At 45.3% G+C, this 22,659-nt stretch overlaps 1 protein-coding gene across 1 annotated transcript in view; it reads right to left on the bottom strand.

Moving 5' to 3' along the window:
- The window catches only part of GRIN3A (glutamate ionotropic receptor NMDA type subunit 3A), a 72,775-nt gene extending 67,758 nt beyond the window's left edge, over positions 1 to 5,017 (bottom strand). Inside the window, exon 1 of the mRNA XM_066987734.1 lies at positions 4,100 to 5,017. Within this exon, the coding sequence (XP_066843835.1) occupies positions 4,100 to 4,831 (732 nt within the window). The 5' untranslated portion in view covers positions 4,832 to 5,017. The remainder of the gene's footprint in view (positions 1 to 4,099) is intronic.
- Positions 5,018 to 22,659: the final 17,642 nt, after the last annotated feature.

Raw genomic sequence — 22,659 nt, 5'->3', positions numbered from 1 at the left:
ATTTTCCTGTCTTAATAAACTGTCTTTATCTCAACTCACAGGCTTCACTTTCCCGTTTCTCTCCCCCATCCCAGAGAGGGAGGGGGGAGGGTGAGTGAATGGCTGTGTGGTGTTCCGCTGCCAGCCGGGTTAAACCACAACAAATCTCTTTAAAAAAAACACAACTGAACAAACAAAAAATCAGATGTTAATGGTGAGTTTCTTTTAAAGCCTCTATTCTGAGCATGAGCTTCCTACTTTACCAGAAGATTCACCGTTTAACTTAAAACTCTGATTTGATTTATGTATTCTTTTGACCCTCCCTGAAGTCATAGCAGTGATCAGCAGTGCTGGCAATTCCAGTTACTCAGGAAACCAGATAAAGCATGGATGGGCAATGCAGGAACTAAGATGATTCAGATTTATTTTGCTCTGTTTTGTTGCTCTGAGAAGACTCCTTTTAATGTTAAAAGACATCAGAGCTACTGATTTATCTGAAGCACACTAAAAATACTCCATTAGTTCTGAAGTTTGGAAAATGCTGCTGCAAACATTATCTCCCTTGTGTTTCTGATACTATCTCCTGTAAAATAGAAATTATAGGTTATATATGGGCTATCCTTCCCAAACTCTTGGCTCTGTACTAGAAGTGATATCCCTGTATCTCCTTGTGGTTCTTGTTCCCTATCTCTTTTCCCTGTTCCATTTCTGGGAAAATTATTAATGACACTGGCAGTCTTGGAATGAAAAAATGAAGTGTGCTTCTTCCTTCAAACACATGTAAGATGACAAGCCTTGCCTCAATGACATCAGTGCTCATGAGCTGCTGTCTCCAAAATAATGATCTGTCAAAGCTTCAGTGCAATCTGCATTCGTGTAAGTAGTAAGGAAATCCAGCGGTTTTTTGCTTACTGAATGATGGTGATAAATTGTTACTTTTGCTTACTGAGAGTGTGAAAATTTACGGGAGTGACAGTAAACTCAGAAAAGAAAACAGCTTTTTTCAGGTCACAACAGTGTCTGGATTTACTGTCAGTATATGTTAGTCACTAAATCACATATACAAATCAAAAAAAAAAAAGTCACATTTTACTCTGCATAGCATCCCTTGAAGCTGTTTGTGTGTTTTGACACAAACAACCCTGAGCCTTCAGCAAAAGCTGTTGCCTGTGACAGGACAAGCCCTGTATCTTTGTGATGGCTGTTGCCATGTGATCGTTAATTGCTGTGCAGGAACACTGCAAGCTTTTTTATCCCCTTAACTTCAGAAGGGTGGAATTGAATCAGAAACATAAGTTTAAGGATGCTCGAGCACAGCATTCGAAAGCACTAGGCATCCAGCTTACTTCAGATGTCTACTTTTGACATTTTTGACCATGGATCTCCTCTTGATGTTATACTTCTGAAGTGTCGATTGTAATGGAGGCAACAGCCAGTAGCATTAAAACTTATTTCATTTCTAGAAACTGATCTTCCTTTTCATTTCAAGTACTGCTTTTTGCCATTTACAGAAGATCTACTCAAAGAGCAAAGTGCTTTTCAATTACAATGAGTATTTGCTTATTATAAACTTCTCTATGAAAGAGTAAGACTGTTAGCACTCAGCAGCAGCACAGGTGTCATATTTGTACACTTCCATCATGGCACAACATGGAAAATGAGATCTTGTTTGTTGCTACTGTAAAATCATCCTAACAAAATCTTGGAATAAGAGTGAGGATTGGCTGCTAGGACACTGCCCACCAGATGTAATGTTTGATAGCACATCTGTGATGTTCCTGAAGGAAAAGCTCTTCAAGGGCAAGTGTGTGGGGGGTTTGCTGCCAGCGACCTGCAGGGAGGGAGGCTCCATGCAGGCCGCTGCATCCCACCTCAGAAGTAAAGTTAGCCCCTAGCTCTCAGGCTTCTCGCCTCTGAAAATAATGTCTACTCAGACCATTTATGAGCAAAATCTGCCACGGTGACACTGCTGACTGCCCCCTCTAGCACTGCTACAGGTGGTCGGCCTCTGGCCCTAGGCCTGCGGAGCAGGAAGGTGGGAGGCCTGGGGGATGTCTGCTTCACACCACTACTAGTGTGAGACAGAGCGACAAAATCCTGGGGTGCAGCAGGCAGTAAGGCATCGGGGGCTTCTATGGCCAACCTTGCCAGGTCCCCGGGACCGGGATGGTGTTGGAAATCCCATAACTGTGGGAAGTGTGTGAGGTAAGGCCTCCAGAGTTGGCCTAAAATGGTGTATACTACATGAGGGTATGAAACAAAGTGTTCAGAGAGATGTTCAGCCTCTCCAAGCCAATTTTGGAGATTAATAGGCTTGTATTACCTGCTGGTCTTTGAATAAGGCTGAGATTTTTTTTAAATCCACAAAGCCTTGAAGAGTGATTTTTTTAGCTCATCTGAAAAAAAATGAATCTATTCAGCACTTAAGCACAGGTTTAATGTCTGGCATTGGTTTCATTGCCATTGAAGACTGACATTTAAACATCTGCTTATGAACAAAGTCCTGATTTGAACAGATTTATCCAGTGAAGACCTTCATGACAATGAGCACTCGCCTCCCCAGTGAGAATAACGTTGAAGTTAAGTAGGAACCTTGGAGCTTGTGGAAAGGAACAATGTCTATAACCCTGCACTGAATGTGTCTTTTGTGTCCTCAGGCAGCTTCAGATGAACTCAGACCCATCTGGAATGGAACACAAAGTATTCCTGATTTTAACAGAGCAAGGAGATGCTGGGTTCGGGCTCTGGTCTTAGGAAGCTTTGGCTGTTGACTCAGGTACAACTGAGAGTGTAACTGAAAGGTTGGTAGATTCAACCAAGGTAACTTGGGCGCTACATGCACCAAACATGCAGCGGTCACGGCAGTTGGTGGCATTGATTACCCCTGAGTTTGTGCAAAAATCTGCAGAGAAACTCAAATTACCTTCTTTTTTTGCTGGGCTAGAGAAAACTAGCTGAGTTTAGACCTGCACACAGTGGCTGAACCTTCAATTACAGACTAGCACTTCTTTTCCCACCTTTTCTGTCACCACCTAACACAAGAAATATAGAAGATACATATCCAGGCTACGTTTTTTGTATTTTGCAAAGCAAATTCAGTTGGTAATCTTTTTTTCTGATTACATTTTGAGCGCAAAGTTGAGCTATGTCTTTTTATATAAAGCAATTGTTTCTCCTGGCTACTCAAATGGCAGCTTCTGCCATTTTACTCGCAACTTCCCTTGCATGGGCGACACGGATGAGAGCATTTTCCTCCTACTCTTTTGCCAGAACACGATTTCTGGCATGAAACCCACACTGGCAACATACTGAGCTGTTATCTTTTTCCAGAGTGTGCAACATTAAGATGCTGTCTCTGCACGATAGAAAGTTTAGCTCCCCTCAGATACTACTATTATTTGTGCCTAGGACAGTCAAGCACGGTGACTTTCTTTGCTACAACTTTAGCTACATGATCAAACAGACACAGTCAGAGTTTAGTTTCTACTATTTTATCTGGGCAATTCAGCGCTCCAAAAACCAGATCTAGCGGAAATGCATGAACTGAAAGTAAGGAAAAAAAATGCTAAAGCTTTAGACATCTCAATGAAAAGTCAAGTTACGGTGAACAACTTCCCTGAAATCAGTCACCTGCTGAACGATCGACACTACCCCACACCAACAGCGCACAGCATTCAGACCAGCAACAAATAGGCATCCTGGACGTTCATTTCAACCTTTTTTTTGCCATTTATTTTGGCTCACAACCTTCTTCTGGTCCGGGAAGCTTCTCCAACGGACAAGCCGAGGACCTCCAGAGAAGCCCCTTCCCACCAGGCAGTGGTGGAGCGCGGGAGCCCGCCTCCTCCTCTCAGGCCCGCAACTCAGCGCGGGCTGAGCTGTCACCGCCGGGTCCCTCTCCCGTGCAAGCTGGGGGATGCTCGCTCGTCCCCCGCCGCCCCGGGGCTCCCAGCCGGGGTGCAGAAGCGTGGTTCCCCGCAGACACCAGGCGGGACCCGCTCCCTGCCGCTCCCCACGCCGCCCGCAGCCCACCACCCCGGCGCTGCGGGGGCTCGGCGCTGCCCTCTCGCCGTGCAAGGGGGGCCCGTCTCCCCCATGCGCCCCCTCCCCAGCTCCTTACCGGGCTCCGCCGGGGGAACTCGCCGAGCACGATGCTGACCACGGGGATGCGCAGCGCCGCCGAGACGAAGTCGAGTTCCAGCATCTCCCCGCGGCTCTGCGGGAAGGCGAGGATGGCGGAGACCCCCTGCACCACCACGGTGTGGCAGAGGCTCTGCAGGAAGGACACGGGGTCGTTGCTCCACGAGGCGCTGGGGGAAAAGAAGGGGAAGAGGGGCAGGTCGCCCAGCCCCGCCTCGATCGCCATCACCACCTCCAGGGACAGGTTGTAGGGCAGCAGCCCGGACACGCCGTTCAGGTTCGCCACGGCCAGCAGCAGCGCGTCCCGCGGGGAGGGCGCGGGGGGCGCCCGCTTCTCACCGCCGCCCCCCGGCCGCCGGCCCCTGGACCCCGCCGGGACCCCCCACTCGGGGCCACCGCCTCCTTCCGCCGCCCCCTCCCGGGGCCAAGCGTCGGGGGCCAAGCGGGGCTGCAGGTGGGTGGCCCCCACCCTGACGGTGTGCCCGATGCGCCGCAGGATCTGGCAGGGCTGCGGGTGGGACGCGGAGCCCGGCACCGCCGCCAGCACCAGGGCGCAGGGCGGCAGCAGCAGCAGGCACGCCCGGACCACGACACCCCACACCCCCGGCCCCTGCATGGCCCGGAGACCCCCGCCACGACCCCCGCCGCTACCACCGGCCCCGGCGCCGTCCCGCCCCGCATCAGCCGCCCCGCGGCCGGCCGGCAGCGGCATCAGCCGCGGCGGGCGGACCCCGCACAGAGCCGCCCCCGCCGCCGCCCATGGAGCCCCGCTATCACCGCGCCCCCTCCCCGGGGACGGAGGAGGAGGGGTCTCAGCCCCCGGACCGCCCCTCGCGGACCCCTGGCTACAACAGGGAGCACCCCCACACGGTGCAGTTGTCGTCCCCTCCCCCCCCACGTGCAGACCCCCTCCCCTAGGTGCAGCCCCCTCCCCAAGGTGCAGCACCCCCCCAAAGTGCAGCCCCCCCCCTCTTCCCAACACGCAGCACCCTCCCCAAGCTGCAGCCCCCCCCCCCCCCCGGCTCCCCTTTCTCCGCAGCTTTCCCCCCCCCCCGCCCGGCTCCGGGAAAAGTTGGGGCTGCCGGGCGGCGGTCGCTGGGCTGCGCTGCGCTCCCACCGGGAGGGACGGCGAGCGGCGGCCCCGCGCCGGCTCCTCCCCGGGCAGCCGGGACTTGTAGTCGCCACCGCCCCCGCCGGCCGGGTGCCGCCCGCCCCACCGGGGAGGAAGGAGGGGGCTAACGGGGATGCGCCCGCTCCCTTCCCCGGGGGCGCGTCCCGGGACAGCCCCGACGGATGACCCCGACGGGGGGTTTCGGCCGGGACTGCCCGCCCGCAAGAGCCGGAGGGGGGGTCTGGAGGAGAGGGTGGGGGGCGCAGAGAGGGGCCCCGCGGCTGTGCGGACCCCCTCGGCCCCTCTGCGGTGGGTGCTGAGCTGGGTGCTGAGCTGGGTGCCTTCTTGGTGCAGCCACCGCTTCGCGGGGAGCCGCTCCTCGGCGTGTGCGAGCCGCAAACGCTTTCTAAAATCGCGTCTGTGACTGAGAGCGCTTCTCCCGAGGGAAAACGGGGCAGAGAGGGGACAGGCGCGACGGTGTCCGGGGCTGTGCAAAGTCCCCGCCGCGTCTCGTGCTGGTGATTTGCCCTAATCCCAGACAGGGTCGGGAGCCGCGCTAACACCCGGTTTAATGCTCTGGCCGGGGCACTAGAGCTCTCTGAGCTTATTTCTGCGCTCCGCGATTCGTCTCCAGGACCGGCACCCTGTGCCCCAGCCACCTTGTGCACTAAAGGGGCGATAACCTCGGCGGCACGGCGCACCGACCCGGGGACACCCGGAGCCCGAACCTCCTTTGTGCCTCTGACAGTCCTGGCATCCTTCCCTGGCTGGTTCAGCGCTGCGGGCTCCTGTGCGGAAGGACAGACGGAGACCTTCGCTTCTGGAGCAGTCAGAAATCTTTGTTTAACTCCTGCACAAGCAGCTCACCTTGCCCTAGTGCTGGCCTTGCTCTCTAATGTAAAGATCTCCTCTCCTTTGGACGTTAACCTTCCTCTGCCTTTCTTTGAGATTTATCCTCGGAGGTATTTATGAAGTAACATCATATGCTCCCTTTCTTTCTTCCTTTTTTTTTTTTTTTTTAATTTGGCGTACACAGAATCCGTGTAGCAGGAGACACTTATTCACGCTCTAAAGATGTAGTCACTACCCTCTGACAGCTCTGTAGGGCATGTTTTCTGAGCTAAATTCATCTTTTGTGAGGGGAGCTCACCGGTGGTGTACACAGTATTCAGAGTGAGGTCTTACCAAGGTCTTGTACAACCCTGCTGATATTTCTCATCTCTATAAAATGGTTTCACCTCCGATGTCCTTAGGTCCATCATGTTACCGCTGTTTCACACCTGTGTGCATTACCATTGTCCAACTGACCTGCAAAGCCAGAACTTCCTTCACACTGCACCTCCAGATTCACACGTGGCTCTTGGTGGTGGTCCCTCAGTAGCAAACTGCAAATGGCAGAGTGGTGGTGTGTATGCCAAGACTGAATGCACTGCCTGCTGTGTGCAGAAGTGAGATAATACTGTGATTAAGGCATGAGTTAATAATGTTTTTTGTTTGTTTGTTTGTTTGTTTTCCCTTTTCTTCCTTTTTCTTGTAGCCTTAGAATCACATCTTTTTCTTGGAATCTTTATCTTTGATCAGCCCTGGTTCCACCTGTACCTTTTCCTCATTGTTTTTGAAGGAGTGGGTCATATTAACAGAAGTATTCAAAGTCTCCTCCCTTAGCAATAAATAATTATTGGCTGGGAGAACTAGCTTTGAATATAGAAGGTTTCACACAGTGCAGAGAAAAATGGGTTTCTTTTCCCAGAGACACAAGAGCTAGATTTCAGGTGGTAAGCATGAGCTCATGTGAGCTCTGTACAGCTCCAGAGGAGTTTTCTGTGTTTGCATCTTTTTTCTCAGGCTTGGAAAAAACTGATAAGCATATAATTTCTCTGCTGTGCAATTAAGTAATGACTTTTCTTTGGCATTTTCATCGGGACTAGTCATGAAATACTGGCTCCACTGTGAGAGACGGTACTTTTGTCAACCACAGGTAGAACCAGCATCTTGGAGACCCTGTGACTTCTAGCCTAGTATTTAGAGTAACAAGGTCTATAACACTACTACAAGCTTTACATAAGTATCTAGGTTTCAGAAGTACACAGCCTCAAGCTTGGTTATTGGATAAAATGCATTAAAATTTTTATAAGGAACAATAAGTCTTGTGTGTCTTAACAGACAGCCTAAACTGTCAGTTATCTAAAACTTCATTATAGGAGCGGCTCCTTGTATGGCTTTAGGGCACAGGTTGCACCAGTCAGAAAAAAATAATAAAAAAAAGCTTTCAGAGAATGTAATCAAGCTGATTACTGAAAAAGCTCTGAAAATTACAGAAGAATTCAATTGAGAAAGGGAAATCAGTATCTCCATTTTGTTTGTTTGTTTGTTTGTGGATTATCTATGAGCAGATTGCAATTTCTGCTCTTTTTGGTGATCATGCAGTCCCAGTCTTGGGACTACTGCTGTAGATAATTCCTGGTTTGGAGCTCATTTTTGAGCAATTCATAGCAAGTGGTCACAGGCAGAAACCTGAACTGTGTGGAAAGGGGAAACTCTGCAGGTGATACAAGAATTTTGACTTGAAAGACTCCAGTGCTTTACAGATTGATTATCTATAGCAACAAATTATGAATTGCTTTTCTTTGCATATATTTTTTTTAATTTCACTCAAATATATTCCTGTTAATAAAGTGTTCCACAATACCCTTGATATACCAAAGCACAGGCTTTAATTAAGAAGACACTTAAACCCTAAGTGCTGTTCTGTGAGAATCTGGAATATTTGTAGAAAGTGGTCTGAGAAAGGATGTAAACCTCACCAAAGTGTATACATGCAACATTTGGAAGATTGTGTAATCAATTTATTTGCATAAATGTGCATGTGGAAAAGAGGCACATTTTGTTTGGATTAATAAATAAATTTGAGACTGCTGTGAGTCAACTGCACTCTGCTTTTTAGCAGCACTGCAGTCCCTCTTCCAAGGCAGAATGAATTTTTAAATTTTAACAGATTATTGTTTGTTTTTTTCATCTTTGGTCCAAGGACTGGCTGCCTTCTACTTTCCCCTTTCTCATGGGGGCTGCTGCAGCAAGAGCATCTGCTCTGCTCTTCCTTCTGTGCCAGTCAGTCAGCTGAAATAAGACCAGGCAGCTTGGTGCAGGCGGATGGACCTTCTGGGGATCAGCCGTCCTCTCGGGTAACCACAAGCAGAGCAATGCTGGTGGCATTGGCTGCTGGGGACAGTGACCACAGAAAGCATTCAGCCTCTGTCGGTGGCTGAGCCTTGCCCTTAAAGCTGGGGAAAACCCTTCAGCAATGAAAAATGCACTGGGGAGATGAGATTAAAATCACCACTCATGTTCCTCTTGCTGCTCTTTCCGCTTGCTTGACATGTGATTTCTATGAAGGAGGGTTAGTTTGTGTCCTGGGATGCTGAACGATTTTCCTGTTTGTGTCGCGGCGTCCTCCTGCAAGGGCTGGCTCCTCCGAGCAACTTGGTTCGCTTGGAAGCAGGTTGTGCTGTCCTCCCATTCTAATCTGTGTTTTTCTGCTTCCCTTGCTCCACAGGGGAGGCTGCCTGGGCTTGACAGAGCATGATAGGCAGTTGCTTAAGCTCATGTTCATCTGTCCCTTTTTTAGCCACTCAGATTTTTTAAAAATGCCTGAGTCACTAGCTGAGATGCAGGGTGTCAGGCACTGTCTCTTTAGCCCTGGATCGGGGTGAGGGATTTATTATCAGTCAGCCTGCAATGAAATTCTTTTCCCTTTTTGCTTTCCAATGATGATAACCATCACTGAAAAATGAGAATTAGGGAAAAGCACTGGAACACTGCTTAGAGCACTGGCACAGGCTGCCCAGAGGCTGTGGAGTCTCCTCCTTGGAGATCTCCGAAACCCACCTGGACGTGGTCCTGAGCAGTCTGCTCTGGGTGGCACTGATGGAGCAGGGGTTGGACCAGGTGGACCCAGAGGTCCCTTCCAGCCTCAACCCTTCTGTGATTCTGTGAAAAATAAAGCATTCAGGTAAAATTTACTTTTCCACGCACAAAGAATTATCTTCTTTTTTTCTATGTAGATGCCCAAATTATCTAAACACAGTTTCGAACATTTCAGCATGTCAAGTTTTTCATTTTAATTACCGTTTTAAGGGGAAAAGAGAGTCAAAATAAAACTCTGAATGTTCCTTTCATTCCTTCCTCCACAACTCTTTTTCCAGCCATAAGTATTTATGAATTTGCAAACACCTTCAGGTAGCCAAAGCTGAATTAAGTATGTTAAGTACTTAAGTATTATGTTTGAAAAACTTCACCTTGCCCTTGTGCAGGTCTGGTGTGAATCTACAGTGCACCAGCTACTCCAGATTTATGCCTGTAAATTTTCTGGAGTAGGCAGGCCTGCTGTTGAGTTCTAACCAGCCCTTTGAAGTTAATTTGATTTTCACCAGTCAGGACCAAGTGCTACTTTGCTGCTTCAGAAATGAGAACGAGACAGTTCTTACTCCCTGAACAAAGCTCTCATTTTCTTTCTCCTGGCAGTACAAGTCCAGAATAACTCTGAGTACTGTCAGACCTGTCTTGGCTTTAACTTATACCCAGGATGCACAAAGAGCAGGTGAGGAAAATGTGTGGTGAGATGTTTTATACCTTCTCCCCATTTTGGCTGCAGTCTTGTAGCATTGCCAGGCAGCAGCAGGCAGCCCACTGCCCCTTCCAGTTTCTATGGTCTCTTCTCTGAACCTGATATTACCACAAGATCTCAAGACACTCTGGGTACATATAAATGGAAAAAAAAGTAAGCAACTAGTATTCACTTGCAGCTTCTTCCCACCACTTGAATGGTATAAAGGTAACGTTTCCATTGACAGAAGGGGGAAGTAAGGGTTTCCTTGCAGGTGGGAACTGTTCTCTCTGGTAATGTGAGTGATCCGATCTGTCGCTTTTACTGCTGCTTGTCTGAAGTGGCGGCGTATATCTTCCCCAACAAGCAGCTATAAAACCTTCGCAGTATTCCCACTTGCCACTTATTATGTCCATGCCATATATTTTGAGTTTGATACTTGTTCATGTTTTTCAACCTGCCGGTTCTCTCATAGCTCCCCCCTGCTGTTCTCACCTTTGAGATTTTTATCCCGGGCAAAGCTAAAACTAGTAGAGAAGTACCCTACAATCCAGTTCAGCACTAAGCCTGTGGATATAACTTCCTGAAGTTTCTGCCAATGCCTGTAGCTGCTTTTATTTTCAAGTCTTTTCAGTTGTATTACCAAATCTCCCAAGTTGTCTCTTCAAGGTTAATATGATGGTGATGAAAGCGGCTCCTGTAGGTAGGAATGGGTCCAGCACTGCTTGGAGCATCACAGTGGGTGGCACAGAGAGAGAGCCTTTGGGAGGCCCTTGGTTTAGGGCGGTGCTTATCTGGCAACCCAGAAGATGGTTTAATGTAAAGTCTCCTGCAGCTTTCTGAGTCCTGGAGTCAAACTCTGTTGGAGCCGACCACATGGGGAAGAGCTACTTTTTGGTACATTCACCAAACCTGAGTGTACAGGAGGGGTATGACCACGGGCCTTTAAACTCTACCAAAACACACCAGCTCTATGCCAGAAATGTGTTAGAACTGAGTCAGAGAGGAAGAACGTTCTCCACAGGGAGTCATTTAGGACAAAAGCTATCCCCACTGCAGCCCCACCTCCTCTGTGCCAGCAGGAGCATAGGAGTGGTTCCCAGCATGGTGTGTGCTTGTGTTTGTGTGCTGCCACTGTGAACAGTGATTTTTCTCCTGCCAACAGACAGGCAGGTACTCCCTCCTCCAATTATTCTTTCACGTAGAGGGAGATCCTCTGTCATGGCCATGCTAAGGATGTTCCCCATGAAAATCAGACACTGTCACACCCTGTAGGACCACGCTGGATTTAACATAAGTATGTGCTTGCCTCTTTATTCCAGGATGACAGTCAAGCACTTGTGAAAATTCTGGGAGAGGAGAAGAGGGAAAAGAGAAAACGCCCTTTGAAATCAGTGTCAAAATGATTACTAACGTCAATGTTGTCTGAGTAGGCAGGTCAGACAACCACCTTACCTCCTAACAGAGCAAGCCCATAGTTCTGAAGAAAATGTCGGCCCTGATTTGCTGGCATTGTGGTGCCTTCAGCATTGCATCATTTCCCCCATGCTTCTGCACCAAATACAAGACTATTGGAGGCTATGTGCACCTTTGCATGGGTTTGGTTGGTTTCTGGAGGCCACTTGGAATAAATGCTCAGTGAAAATGAATAGACTGACTTTCAGGCAAAGTCTTCAGTTTCCAGAAGGAGAGGAGGGCACCCCCTACCTCGTAGCACTGGCAAGATCACATATTTCTTCCTGTATCTGGTTTCCTCCTGCTGCCTCTGGACTTAGTTGTGGGGAAGGGAGGAGAGGAGTGAGATATCATGGGTGCTTATCAAAGTTGAATTGTAAGGGTGGTGTAAAAACCAGGAAAAGACTGAATAAGCAAACTCCAGAAAGGCCACAACAGCATTTGTGTAGGAGATAATTCACCCAATTTGTCCAGCTAAACAATTCTGTCAAGTTTACCACGGGCTGCAAAATTGGCAAACTGCCTCATCCTCTGAGAAGCGCAGCGGCAGCGTGGGCTTAACCCTCCTGTTTGCTCATCGAAAGCACTGATTTTGCACATCCTTACTCAGAGCAACAGGGAGAACCTTATCCAAATTATTAGCCTTAATAAGGATGATATGAGCTAAAGTGAGTTGGACAGGAGCCACCTCACCAACCGCAGTCATGATGGCTGCCTTGGGCTGGACTCTGCCTTTGGGCACGGCCTGAAGCTGTGCAGCAGAAGATGCAGCTTGGCAGGGATGCCCCGGAAGGATGCTGTCCAGAACAATGAGCCCCTGTCCCAGCATCCAGCAGAGCTCCCTCCCCAGATTTCACCAGAAGGGAAAGCCTCCTGGGGCTGTGTTTTCACAGGTGAGCTCCACCTGCTGATTGAGCCCATACCTGGTTGTAATGGTGAGAAGCAGCCTCCTGGTTTCCCCAGTAACTTGCTTTTTCTGCACAATATTAGCTCACTGGTCTGTGTGTGTGTGTTTATGTAACAAATAAATGATTCCTTAGAAGTTGCTTCTTGTTGCAATTTCCATTAAGACATGGAACACTGAGAAAAAAAAATACAAAATCACCTGGTTACGCGCGGGCACAGTGCTGAGCTAGAGACTCAGGGAATCTCAGGGAGACACTGTACATCTTGCTTGCTCTTTGCTTCAGTAAGAGATGTCCTAGGAGGACACCTGGTGTCAGATGTGCTATCCAATCTATCTGTTTGACTCAAATACACTGATAAGGGCATGTGCATGAATGGAGATAAGAGTCTTCTGCATCAAGGAGGCATTCAGCAGTTTGTTCCTATGCATCTGGGCTCAAGAACAGGCTTATCCATCAGGGGTGTAATCTGCAATGTAGTCTAAATTACAATTAAGCCCTCTTCAGAGTGATATCAGGAAAAAATACATGATACAAGTAAATGTCTTAGAAGGCTAAATAATGCAGAAAGTTAGGCTCACGTAGGAGATTACGGTGGCAAAAGGGAAATGTCCATAAAATGCTGACATATGAGATAAAGTACAAGTGAGAATGGCATTCACCCAAGGTCGTGTTTTTAGAAGGAAATAGATGAACTGGATGTGTGGCATTTGTTCAAGGGAACCTTTAAATAATGTGATGCTGGGTACTCCCCTGGTAAAACAGTACAGAAGAAGCAAGAGTTAAATCAGACATATTCATATAACAAATGTTCTTCGTTATGATCCAGAAGCAACCTAAGAACTGAAGAATTTAAATACACACTCAAGAAAAAAAATGAAGCCCGATGTATTTTTAAAAACTGAAGTTTCCTTAAACAACATTCTCATGAAAGTCACAAGTGCTACTGCCAGCATCAAATTACTCCCATTGCCCGAGTGGGCTGTGTTGGAGCAAGCACAGGTATTTTTAACAGGGTTGCTGGTTAGCAGGGGATAGACATCTCCTCTGAGAAGAAAGAGTAAAGATATCTCAGGGTTTATGATGTAATCCTGGCTTGGAAACTGTGGTGTTCTTTCCAGCTCTGCTATATGTGTCCTTACTGAGTTTCAATTTCTTCCCATAAAATGCAGACTCAAGCAGTGCTCTAGCCCCTCACAGTGCAACAGAAGGGTGTTACTGGGAAGGAAAGATCTCAGAATACAGAGCACTACTTGTGCACCACTGGAGATTCTTGAAGCATCCTTTTGACAAGCTGCTTTAAACTCTTAAGAGCTTTGTGAAGAGGAGGAAGAAAATGAAGGTTTTCTGTGTTTTGTTTCCAAGCCTGGAAAAACAAGCAAACATCAGCTGTACCCTTACACATCGTGTGGCCACCCACTGTTGTGTAAATCTTCAGGAAAAGCCTGAAATCATAAAAAATGGCAACATAATGACAACATGCAGAAGAAGGGTTAGATTTTTTCATGAACAAAGCTTTGTGTATTCCTATCCCTCTGAAAAGAGCAATGGCAAAAATATTTTTTATTTGCTTTTTCTTAGAAGTATTGAAAAGAAAGGCAAAGCAGCTTGATGCATTTGAAAGGTAAATTATTCAGTAAGGCTCTTCAGATAGCTTGAATATAATTTTTGCCTTCTGCATTTTAAAGGATTTTTGTGTAAGAAGTTTTTGGGTTACTATGACCATTGCCAGATTAAATGAGAGGTCTCCAGAAGAAAGCAGTTATGTTGTGCTGGTTACTTCCACTGCAGGGCAGCTGCTATAAGTGAGCTGATGGAGAGAAAGAGGGAGCCTGCTACGGATAACGCGTGCCTCTAGGTATAAAGAGGAAATTGCAGAGAGCACTGGCACACTGAGCTCAGGTGCTTCTCTATCTTATTTCCAGAAAAGCAAAATTATGCTCTGTCCTTTACTCGGCTTTCATAGTTAAGGTTCAGCCCCACCATTGAACATTGCCACTGCTGAATGTCCCTGGTAATTGACCTCAGTGGGTGTACTGGTGGGGTTAGGCACAACCCAACAGGAGCAAGCTGGGCATTTCTGCTGTTACAGCAGTGACGGTGACAGCTGGCAACGTGGCTGTTGGCTGCTTCTAACATTCATGGCAAAAGGATTTTTATAGTTGATAAAGTCTGATGAGAAATGAACATTTTTGAGGCTCTTTGGAATGCAGATCAGCTTCAAAGCATTCAGTTCCTCTTTTACCTCAGACTTTTTCTGCAGGCAACAGGAAACTGTGGAAACATCACTTGGGAAAATATTATTGTAGTTGATAAATTTCAGTATAAGCAGGAAAGATGTTCTAGCATCTCAGAATCATCTGCTTGCCACGTGAGAAGGGGTCTTCAGTAGTAAACAGGCTGAGGGAAATGCTGAATTGTTTGGAAATTGCACACAAAAAAGTATTCACGAACTGAACCTGAAGAAATATGCAGGGAGGAAAGCAGAACTCTAGGGTAAAATCAGATCCTCTGGGAGGATCTCCTAAAAATGTATGTTAACCCCAAGCACAGCTTAATGTCCCAAAGCCTTATCCAGCCATGGGGAGCATTTCATGTGGAAGTTGATGGTGCTTAACTACTTGGTTTGGCTAGGAGTGGAACAAATGGAGAAGACAAAACCAGCAGTGCATCCACTGTGCCCAAAAAAAGTATCTGACATGACCTAGAGAGAGAAAATTTCTCTCTAATACAGGATTATAAGCATTTTGGGGTGGAGAATAGAGAGCTAAGGAAATCCAATATTAGACAGCCTCGTGACAAATTGCTATGATCTCAGTCTACCAAAAATAGTAGGTGGTTTCTGCAGATAGTATTTTGAGGAAACCTTTCTGATTTTATTTAAGCCACTGGTTTCTTGACAGGAGAGGGATCAGTTGTGTTTAACTGAGTTAAACACTCCAGCTATATGAACTCCGTATTTTTCCCCCCCCATAATTATTTACACATATAAAATCAATATTTTTGTCCTCAGTTTGTTTTGGTTCTCCACATATCCTAAAGAATAAGGAAAATTCCATAAGGACAAGGGACATGTATGAATATATTTGTAAAAAATAAATATTTCATCAGTTCAAGGCTGACAAGAGTCCTCCAGTATATTGATTGGTTGGAAGCTGCATGCTTGCAACAACTGTTGATAAATTAGGACAAAGAAAAATAAAATTCCCTTACTCTCCTAAATAAATCCACACCTGATTAATTAAATGAATGAGTTCTAGCTCAAATCTGTATCTTGCAGTTACGGTTTTGAAATTAGTAGAATAAAAAAGTTATCCTGAGCCCTGTCTGGTGAAACCTATCATGCATTTGAATTCTGTCCATCAAACACTTGCAAGAAGTTGCTTTTGATCAATCTGCCATCTGAGAGAATACATTTCAAAAATAATCTGGGGAGCAACAAATATTCCAGAAACAAGCACAAGCACAGGCTCATTGTGGAGCAGAAAAAGAAACCATATTCACTATGGCTGCTATGAATTATTCACTGATGAGTAATAATAATAAAAAAGAACCCTCAAAATTACAGGTATAGATGTGCTATCCATGCCTTGGTAACAGCCTGTGGCTGTTACGGAGCACTGCAACTTTGTCAAGGGGCTAAACCTGTCTACAGGAAGAAGTTTAATCTGTTTAGCCTAATATAGCAACTGGTTTAGTTACAGTGGTGCAAAACACCCAGGAAAAAAATGTTAATCTAAAATAAGTAGAATTCAGACTAAAATATGTGTGTCTTTATGCAGTTCTCCAGACTGTGTTAAAAAAGACATTTAAAAACCACATTTTTATTTAAAACTGTGCTATTTTTTCCTTGTTCGAGCCTTTTTTTTTTTTTTCTTTGAAATCTGTAGCAAATTTGGAATAGCAGCAAATCCACGTAATTTGAGACTGGGATGTCTTTGTTGTTACTCTTCCATTCAACAGCAAAACCATAGTACTCAGGTATGAATAGATAAAGCACTGTGTACTTGTTGACAGTATTTTAAATGAAGGAAGAGATAAATTTATAAAACAAGTTGCATGTCCCATTTTCTGTGTTGAGGAAGGTCAGGTTCTGGACTGGTAAAGAGCAAAATATTGTGGTTAATGAAGTTACTCAAAGGAAGCCAAGAAGAGAGTTTGACCACGTGTCTTTGGGACCAGTGAGTTGAAGACAGCAAAGAGCCAAGTGAAGCAAGAAGCGTGATTGACCTGCTCTTCTCAGATCAACCATCAAAAGGTTACCAAGGCTGTGGGACACTTTCTGACAGTATCTGCTCAGAGGTTTTTAGGGCAGATGTGTTGGTTAAGTTCATCAGCTTGTGTCTGACGTTAGCTCGGATGCATATGAATCATATGTTGATATAATTTTAGACCAAAAAAGTTTATGCAGCCAGAGCCAACAAGCATTTAGCAGAAGCAGGACCCCCTGTGATGGTTCCACAAGAAGTCATCAGCTGTGGGAGGAATAAGCCCATGTGTGTGGTAATGAGTTAATCACACCCAGAGCATCACCCTGTCTGGGCAGAAGGCCTTGAGATCGAACCAGGCAACTAGTGGTAACAGCAGGGACCTGGAAGAATGGCAAACCAAGCAGGGAAAATCCATAATGCATTATTTGCTGTTGCTCTACCGGGGTCACTGCCATTGTACGAATTAACAGCACCTGCTGAGGACCGGGTAATTTAACCAAAGGACTGGAACCCCCGAAAAAGGGCTTCATACACTGAATTGAATTGCTGGAAGAGCAAATGCTGATTTCTGCTGGTACCAAGCCAGGGAAGCATATCCTGCTAAAAATTCTGCAGAGGACTGCCAGAAAATCAGTGAGCGTTTGCAGTTAAAAAGTTGTCAAAATACTCTTGTAAAAATAGACTGACTGTGAATAATGAAAAATGCAGGTGAAAAATGTGTGCTGCTAATGAGTGAACAGAAAGCCGAATGAGTTATAAATGCATTAAATGCCATTTTCCTTTGTGTTAGGTAAAGGGCAGCTTTCTAATTAAATCAACAGTTATATATAAAGTGGGGATATATTTAATGTCCATGTGAAGTTCAGAATTTTAGAAGAGATAGTAATCTTTTGCTAAGGATTCAGAATATTCTTAGAAACTTTAGAAGCAAACTGTTTTCCTCCTGCAGGTTTTTACAGGGCAGGCAATGACCAAAGATAATAGATGGTACTTTTGGGGAAGGAAGCGCTCTTCTCATCACCCTCTGCTGATATAAAGCAATGTTTAGAGCAATCAAAAAGCAGCAGCTGTTGGGGTGGCTTCTGTAAAGGATTGCCAAGGAGTAAATGGTGTTGACACCCTAATGAAAGCACAGTTGAAAGCTTGAGTAAGTCCAGTGTCTTGCTGTGTGCTCATTTGGCCTAAAAAAAGATTACGTGTTAAAATCCCACAAATATGTCTAAAGCCACTTTTATAGAACTTGCTGAATTTCTATAGTTTTTTTTTTTTTTTGTTGGTGGTGTTTTTTTTTTTTCATTTACCCTTATTAGGTTCCACGTGACATTTCCTCAGAGGAAGGCAAGGAAGAACCTGAAGGAATAAAAATCTTACTCATCCTCGGATCCATGCATTTTTCTACTCTTCAGATGAAAGTACCAGGTAGGTTTTGCTCTCTGCTTTTAACTTCTGTGGCTAAGGTCTTCTTCTGGATTCACAGGGTTCTTTTGATCCAAAGGTCTAAACAGGATGTGTAGGTTTTGGAGTTCAGTGATTGAAGTAGGATCAGTGATATTGTCAAAATAAATCACAGTGCACTGGGTTTATAGGCTTTGCAGAACATCAGCTTACTGCAACCGCATTTCTAATTAACTCAGTAAGCTTAGTACCATCTTGTTGAGAGCTGGGTTCAAATAAGAAAAATTATTTTCACTTAAGAAAAATTATGTCTCTGTGTATTTTTCAAAACACAACTGAGACTTGCTGTAGCAGATCTTGTCAGCCCGTTGTTTCTATCTCTTCTGTTTCTTTCACTTTCTGCATTTTTTCTGTTATTCCCTGCATTCTCCACAGGCCAAGATCTTTTAGCCCTTCACCTTCAAGTCTTCTGCCCCCTCTCACCACCATCAGTAGTCTGCCCTCAGGCAGTAATGTTTCTTTCTATATCTTGTCTGCAACACCTATTTCTCCACTTTTTTACACTCTGCAAACCTTAAGCATGTTAGTAACTCTACTCTAAGTGACACAAGAGAGCAAAGTTGCACAGATAAGTATGCACACACTGAATTTTTGCAGCTGTGTGAAGTATAGCATGAAAAGAGTTCTGGAGTGGGTTTTTTTAATTTTTTTTTTTTGTGCCCTGAAATACAGCATGAAAAAGGATATTTTTAGTCTACTAATACATTGTGTTAGACATGAAAGACACATGAGCAAAATCTATCCCAAGCCTATTTACTTACAAAATGGCAACAAATGGACTCCTGATGTAAATACCATCTATTTCTAGCCTATTCTGGGATGTGTTTAGGCTTATCTAAGCAATTTTCCCCACACTCTCTCAGAGTCTTCTTTAAGACTACATTAGGTTTTTTTTTTTTTCTTTTTCCTCACAGTGCCCCTCTGCTTCTCTTCTTATTTAATAATCTTCATATCACAGCAGCCTTTTCTGCAATGGAAGAATTGAATGGGTTGCATGTGTTTCTCCCACTCCTTGTTATTTTCCAGGAAGCACAGCTAGAGTGAGTGCTCGTTGTGCTGTGTCATTCAAGGAGCTGAGGATCAAATTCCCACAGGTGCTCATGCAGTTTTTGACCTCCTGAATGACTGCCATCCATGTGAGACTACAAGGACTGACCTTGGAGTTCTGCCTGAGGTCCTCAGTAGTTCTGAACTGAGGGTCTGCCTAACAGTTGACCAGTGTCCCCAGAAGAATTTTTTCCCTTGGAGTTCCGACACTGACAAGAGCCAGATAAGGGTTGGTATTGGCGTTACCAAGGTATTCCCCCTCGTTATAGAAAGGCAACAGTGGATAAGGTTAAACAGCAGGCTTGTTAAATGGAGCAGGCCTATTTAATAGGCTGGCCAGAGGAATGATGACTCAGTGGTAGTACGATTTATGGGAGCAGTGCTTTGGTGGCAACAGAAGAACTACAAATGCTAACATTATCCTGATCTACATATTACCCTTTATACATTTAGGCGTTGCCATAGTCTTAAAATAAATAAACCTCTAGAAAATAATTATTAATAAATTAACATTAAAAAAAAACCCCTCAGACTAGAGATTAGAATCAAAATTTGCACACCTAGGTGTGTGGAGAAACAGCACCTTGAATTTACCATACTTAAACCATAAGAGAACTTTGCATCTTTCCAGAACAACTTTGGAAATTGATAGAATCCCTATAAAAAAAAGTAAGAGATTTTTATTTAAAAGTCAACTTTTAGACATCCAGATGAAGAATGTTGATATTAACTTCTGAGATTTCACAACAGACAAATATTTTAAAGCATCGAAGTTCATAGTACTGAGAAGAGTGTGTAGCAAGGTTGTTAGCTACTTTTTACTAAGTTTCCTGTTTCATTTTTTCCCCTTTATGGAAAGAGCTCCCAGCTGTGAAAGAGCAGTAGTGGTCTTATGTTAGAAGACTTCAGTTAAGATTTGCTTCTCCAACCTGCACACTTTGCTTTTGAAGCAGACCTATGCTTTCTCTCCTTGAGTGTTCTTCAGTGTAGCTGAGTGATAGCATTCAGCAGCCAATCTGAAAATAGAATTCACTGCAGAAGTTCAAGAACTGAGGTGAAATGCTGAGAGAACACTCTGGCTTAAAACCAAAAAGGAAAGGAAACAACAGAGAGATGAGGGAAAAAAAGGCAAGGGCATTACTGTCTGAGAAGGCTGGAATACTGATATTTTTACCCAGGCTTGAGGGTTGCAGAGACTTGTGCACGACAGCAGGTTAGGACAGTAAAGCAAATCATGCTGGACTACCCTGGCTGTCTTCTTTGGCTGGGTGCTTGGCTCTGGTGACAGGGATGTTGTACAGCTTGACTCTGGCAAGGGAAGGGAGGGCAGCCCCAGCTGCACTGACCCTGAGAAGAACAGGGTTTTCAGCTCCTGAAAAAAAGAGCAAAACCAAGAGCGCAATGACTCTTTGGGCCTGTCAGAGCAGGGGGGTGCGTGCAAGGGCACTGAGGGAACTGTCTGTCATCCTCATGCAGCTGCTCTTTGTCAGTTCGGGAAGGTCCTGGTGGCTGGGGGAGGTTCCTCAGAAACGACAGGCAGATGTTACCCATCTGATTCTGGGATGGTGGGTCTGATTCTGATTTCAAGAAAAAAAAAAAAAAGGAAACCTTATAACTCTCAAGACGTTTTTCCACTTATATATTTTTTTGTTTTGTTTCTTTCCAACTTACACGATTAATACTTTAGTCCTTTCTTAACCACATGCACATATAATCCTAGAACAGTTACTGTTTGGCAGATACCAGATGAATTAAACTTTCTCAGTACTGGAATCAGAAATCTACTAAATTAATATTGTATGTTTGGATTTTTTTAAAATTAATTTATTAGTTTATTTATTTAGGTTCACATTTGTTAATTTGTTATTTGAGCAAATTTAGCTTTTATAGGACCTGAGATAGATATGATTATGTGTCTTCTGTGTGTCAGTTCAAAACTGGAATACTGATCAGAGCTGATTTCAGCATGGCTACACTGTGAAGCTTTGATTTACTCAGCGGCATGTCCATCTGCTTAACTGGGAAAATGAATAGTCCTGTTGACTTCAGTAAAACCATCCTTTAATTCCCACGTGGTGGGAGGAGATGTTCAGAGGAAGGAATTTGAAAAGCTCTGAGTCATGGCCTGGTTCTGCTTCTCTATATGTGGTGCACTGTTTAGCATCCTTCAGGATTGTTTTAGTTACATCAACCGTCATAGTTTATAGAATCATAGAATATCCCAAGTTGGAAGGAACCCATAAGGATCATCAAGTCCAACTCCTGGCACCGCACAGGTCTACCCAAAAGTTTAGACCACGTGACCAAGCGCACAGTCCAATCGCTTCTTAAATTCAGACAGGCTTGGTGCAGTGACTGCTTCACTGGGGAGCCTGTTCCAGTGTGCAACCACCCTCTCGGTGAAGAACCTCTTCCTGATGTCCAGCATAAACTTCCCCTGCCTCAGCTTCACACCGTTCCCGCGAGTCCTATCACTGGTGATAACGGAGAATAGGTCACCTGCCACTCCACTCCCTCTCGCGAGGAAGTTGTAGACTGCGATGAGGTCCCCCCTCAGCCTCCTCTTCTCCAGCCTGAACAGGCCCAGTGCCCTCAGCCGCTCCTCATATGACTTCCCCTCTAGCCCCTTCACCATCTTTGTCGCCCTCCTCTGGACACTCTCTAACAGTTTAATGTCTTTTTTGTACTGTGGTGCCCAATTATGAGTTATAGAGATCTTTTTTCAGTCTGAGGTGAACTTCTAAAGAGCCACTCTCATGTTTTATTTGTGCTGAATTTTTATCCCCTTTATGGTTTTCTGGAAAGTGTTCTCAGTTTTTCACTTGTAAACAATAAAACAATGGATCTGGGAAGTTTATTACATTGTAATTTGCATCAAGCCTTGACTAACCACTTGGCCATCGTTTTATTATCTGAACTCAGTTCTTTTGGGGATTGTAAATTAATAGGACATGGATTCCTATTTCCTCTCCCTTAGCAGGGATGATACACCTTTCTCAGTGGAAATTTCATCCATCGGTAGGTATGGATATCATTGTAATGCAGTGTTTGGCTTCTGCTAGTTCAATATTGAAAAGGCAGCAGGTGGTGGAATCTGACTTCTGTAAACTAATTTTATTATTTTAAGAGGAATCAGCTTATAACAGATTCTGAACATAACTTTCTTCTTAATGTAACTTTCTGAATAATAGAAGCAGTGTAATTAGCCAGTCCAAACAGTTGATTCTCCTGCTTATATTTAGCATTGCTGCAGCCTCAGCTTGAGTATTGTGCGCAGTTCTGGGCTCAACAATCTGAAAGGGTTGTTAAGATACCTGAAAGCTTTGAGAGGAGGGCAGCAAAGCTGGTAAATGGGCTGGAAGGCATGTTGTGTGGGAGAGGCTGAAGACACCTGGTTTGCCCTGTCTGGAGAAGAGGAGGCTGAGAGGCAGCTCCCTGCAGCTCCTGAGGAGGTGAAGGGCAGAGAGAGGTGCCAGCGTCTGCTCCCTGGTCACCCATGGCAGGAACCAAGGGATGGCACAGAGCTGGGCCAGGGGAGGCTCAGGCTGGGCATCGGCGAAGATTTCTTCACTGTGAGGGTGCTCAGAGACTGGAACAGGCTCCCCAGAGAGGTAGCTGGTGTCCCAAGCCTGTCCATGTCCAAGAGGCATTGGGACAAAGCCCTCAGTAACATCCTCTAACTTTTGGTAGTCCTGAAGTTGTCAGGCAGTTGGATACAATGATAGTTGCAGGTCCCTTAAAAATGAACTATTC

Source organism: Anser cygnoides, chromosome Z (assembly GCF_040182565.1).
Source record: "Anser cygnoides isolate HZ-2024a breed goose chromosome Z, Taihu_goose_T2T_genome, whole genome shotgun sequence".
NCBI lineage: Eukaryota > Metazoa > Chordata > Aves > Anseriformes > Anatidae > Anser > Anser cygnoides.
This window is presented reverse-complemented; position numbering and strand designations above follow the sequence as displayed.